The sequence below is a fragment of the Cyprinodon variegatus genome, unplaced genomic scaffold, assembly GCF_000732505.1.
Source record: "Cyprinodon variegatus isolate N-32 unplaced genomic scaffold, C_variegatus-1.0 Scaffold178, whole genome shotgun sequence".
Taxonomy (NCBI): Eukaryota; Metazoa; Chordata; class Actinopteri; order Cyprinodontiformes; family Cyprinodontidae; genus Cyprinodon; species Cyprinodon variegatus.
In genome coordinates, this window is record NW_015150631.1 from 416298 (window position 1) to 420480 (window position 4183).

At 38.1% G+C, this 4183-nt stretch overlaps 1 protein-coding gene across 1 annotated transcript in view; it reads right to left on the reverse strand.

The window, feature by feature from the left end:
• LOC107087280 (proprotein convertase subtilisin/kexin type 5-like) overlaps nucleotides 1–3459 on the reverse strand; it is a 21632-nt gene extending 18173 nt beyond the window's left edge. The window contains exons 1-2 of the mRNA XM_015378775.1: nucleotides 3357–3459; nucleotides 1848–1984 (exon numbers count right to left, since the gene is read on the reverse strand). Coding sequence (XP_015234261.1) covers nucleotides 1848–1984; nucleotides 3357–3451 — 232 coding nt within the window. The 5' untranslated portion in view covers nucleotides 3452–3459. The remainder of the gene's footprint in view (nucleotides 1–1847; nucleotides 1985–3356) is intronic.
• Between the last annotated feature and the right edge of the window lie 724 nt (nucleotides 3460–4183).

Here is a 4183-nt window from a genome sequence, read left to right on the forward strand (position 1 = left end):
CAGGTGGCACAAAAAAGCTAAGCACTTCAAAGTGATATACTTATTTCCTTGGGTGAATTTCAACCCAGAGGGAGTCACACAGAGAAAAGCTAAAATTAGAAAATATTCAATTTTGTTATACAGGTAACACAATCAGATTCTCCAAAATATTTCTATCCAAGGAAAACCAGCTGATTGCAAGGAATCATTAACTCTCTGCAATCCCTTGTACTGAGCACGCATGTAGCGACAGTGGAGAGGAAAACTTTTAACAGGAAGAAACCTCCAGCAGAATCAGGCACAGTGTGAGCTGCCATCTGCTGAGGCCAACTGGGGTTCAAGGAGACAGCAACTGATGAAGAAAAATGAAAGTTATTTGGCGCTTGGGCCCTGGCAGAGGACTTCAATGCTGTGAATCAACATACGCTTGGATAAGTAACTTAGAAAAGGATTAGAGTAGTCTTTCCCTGGGACCCTGCCACTAGTGGTGGCATAAGCCAGAGGGTGATATCATTGTGTTGCCACAATCTGGCATGAGAGTTTGTTTTTTCCCTTTCAATATTATTTCAATATTAACCAATTTTATCTATGCTATTATTGTCACAGGTCTTATTACAAATTAAGTTAACTCGACTATGCTGGGTTGGAAAAGTGAGCTCATCCTTGATAAGATCAGCCATAAACATAAACTCCCCACAGTTGTTCACTCTGGGGAGAATATTTCTTCTTCGTCTTTTGCCATCTTCTCTACTTGAGATCTCTTAAGCTCACTCAATTTCTTCCTCACTAATTCTAAATAAAAATTTTGAAAATAGGGGTTTAGATTTACAGGATATTAAACTACTATTTGCCCTTGAAAAGATTCATCCAGTTTACCTGTGAATCTCTGCAGCTCCCCTAGTGTTACAGCTATGCTACTTTGATTACTGCTCTCCTTGTGCATTCTGTAAGGTGGGCAGCCATGAAGGAGAAGAGTTTTATCTTTACCAGGACAGAACTGTTCCTAATAGATGTTCAATGCTTTGAGTATCATTTTATATCCAAATATTGCTTTAAGCTTCATCCCTTCCCTCTGTGTCTTCTTTTTTTTTTTTTTGAGAAAAACTGTTTCAAGGTGAAGTCTTTGTTCTATAGCCTCAGGAGTTTTCCCAGAACAGCTGTATTTATTTTGAGATTGAAATACAAACAGATGGATTTGTTTTAGGAGTTTGACTACTTCTGTGCTTGTCTATCACAAAAAATAAATAAATACATGCATCTCAATTTGTAGTTGTAGCATGCTCATTTGTTAAGGTTTAAGGGATATACAAATGTTATGGAAGATAATATCAAAACCACTAGTCAGTGTTTATTGATTTTTACCACATCAATGCTTCAGCTATGCCCCAAGGCATACCGTTCCCAATTGAACTAACTCTTGGCTGTAATATGAGACTAACTTCATAAGACAGGATTTTTTTTAATGGCTGGAGCTGAAACTCATTTGGAAAGTTTCTAACTTCCTGCAGGATAATGATGGGAGAATCATTTCACTTGCAGCTAATATTCTTGCTCTCCAATATAGCAGTGACATAGATGATAACATTGGGTTTTGTATGAGCAGCTTTAGCATAATATATACTATTCATTCCTGCTTCCTGTTCATAGATATACAAGGTAGAGGTTGTGCTGCAGCTTCAGCAGGCCCCACTTCCTCAGCCAATATACTCTGGTTCAATCACTAAACCTTTACCTAGAGGAGGTCAGAGAAGGGAAAACAGCCCCATGCTTGCACTTTGGCAACAGTAATAAACAATTTTAAGATTTCACCACTGTGGAAGGAAAGAAAAGCATAACTCCATTAAGTCTATTTTTGTCAGAGTGAGTACCTGTTCCACAGCTGGTGCAATTATCAGGACCCTCATCAGTGCACGTCTTGCAGGTATGATGACAGAGAAGACAATGTTCTCCCATGGCGTAACGCCCCTGCTGGCAGTGGGTAACACACTGTCCATCCTGAAAGAACCTACGTTGACATTTGAAACAGAGCTACAGTTGTAACATAAACACAAACAAGTTTGATTTCACCTCTGAACCCAGCAGTTTCACATAATCTGTGATTTCAAGTTTAGTTTACACCAGCAACAGCTTTGCTTTCAATTTAAAATGCAGCAGTTGGATTTTAATGCAATGTATGAGCCACTTCAGCAGAATTAGCTTACATCTTTTAAATGAACAGTGCAGATGGAAAACATTTTGTTTTGTTTCAGGTTTGCCTCCTGAGGAATCCAGCTTGTTTTTTCCTCCCTCCTTAATTAACAAGTGGGGCACTCTGAGGTAGGTCTAATAGTGTTTTGTAACATTTTCTACGCATAAATATGCCTCTTTACATCAGAATTGAAAAACTTCTCTTTGTGTTTGGCTGAAGGATTCTGGCAGCTTACGGTTTTTGGGAAAGATCTCACAAGCTTGGCATACCTTTGTCTTGGAGGTTTTTCTGTTTCTTTTTGGCAGAATCGACCCTGAGTGAATTTCAGGTCTCTCTGGGGGAAGCTCCGCTGGATTTAGATCCAACTCTTCTTGGCTGAGTCCAAGACTTTAAACTCCTTTATTTATATGTGTGTGTGTGTCTGAGGCCAGTCCTTTGTTTTGGCTGTAGGTTTTTGTTATTGTCTACTTGAAATTTAAGCCTAAGTTTGAGTCTGAGGTCCTGAGGATTCTGGAAATGTATTGTCAGGTTTTGTTTTATATTTTTATGCATCTTTCTGCTATTTCCTTATAAGACTTCTCTGCAAAATAAAGCTCCAATAATCATGCTCAGCTGAAGTGCTGGTACTGAGGAAAGGCGCAGTGCCAGGTTTGATTCTTAATTGACTCTAATAGTTCAGGAGTCATTTGGGTGCCATTTTGATCATTTAACACATGACTTTAATGGGCCTTTTTAGAAACAATTAGCTTCTGCCTGCCTCACTACTTTAAATGTTTAGTGCAGTGCTGCAGACATTTTTCTGGAGGTTTTTCTGTCAACAAATATTTTATATAAAGCTCAAATGTTGTCCTGTTTAATTTTCTCCCTAAAATATTTCAGATCCTTTGCTTTTATTTTTAAGCTAGTTTACAGATTGTATTAAAAAAGTTAAAAAGCTCTGAAATAGTCTTAGTATCATTATGTTACACTACAAAATTGGAAGCTTTTTTAAATTGAGGTTTGATGGACTCCAATAATGTCTAATCAACTCTGCTGATAAGATCAAGATATAATAAACAATGCATTTCATGATATGCTCTAAGCCTTGATCTAATCTTCTTCAAAAATGGTTGAAACAAAAAAATGTGTGAAACAGCATTGTAAAACATGCGCTCTATATTAGGAATATTTCCTTGAGAATGATTGGAACCTTGTTTTCGGGCAGGAGGTGCAGGCCTCACTCTCCGGGCCTGTGCACTGCAGACAGGTAACATCACAAAGATGGCACTTTCCCTTTTTACTCATGTACTCCCCTGCAGACAGAGAGCCACAAAAAACAGTTTCATCATACAGCTGCTGCAAATATCAACATTCAATAACCACTTCATTCATTTCAAAAGCTAGCAGAGTTGTTGTAACTATTATACAGGGTTCTTCAAAACTTTGTTTTAGATGTTTATGGTTGTATGCAAGAAGGATTTCCTGTAGCGGTCAATATTATGGGAGACATAGAGATCCCTCTGACTGAAAACACTGCTGTTGAAGGTCTGAGGAAGATGCTGTGGGGTTCTCTTTAATGAAGAATCCTCCTGGCCACAGTCATCTCAGGGGGTTCCAGCACAGTCCTTGGAACAGTGTCGGCCTTCATCAGCTTGTTCAGCTTTACCTCAATGACTGTGATTTTGCAACCCCTGACAGATGACAGCAGATTGTGTACTCTCCACAATAGCTTCATAAATTATCTGGAGAGTCTTGTTGGAAACACTGAACGATCAAAGCTTCCCTTCAAAATTGCAGTCAGCTCTCTTCTTTGTTGCAGATGACTTCTCTGTTCTATTTTCAATCTAGTTTGCCTTTAGCTGGATAGAGAAGTATTTAAAGCCATATTCAGTAATGGCAATTCTTGAAAACTTTATTTCAGTAAATAAAATTAATATAAAAACATCATCACACAGAGCAATGTTTTCAAGCCTTTATTTCTTAATTTTAAGTGTACAGCTAAAAACATTTGATATCCGAATATTAGATCAACAAGCA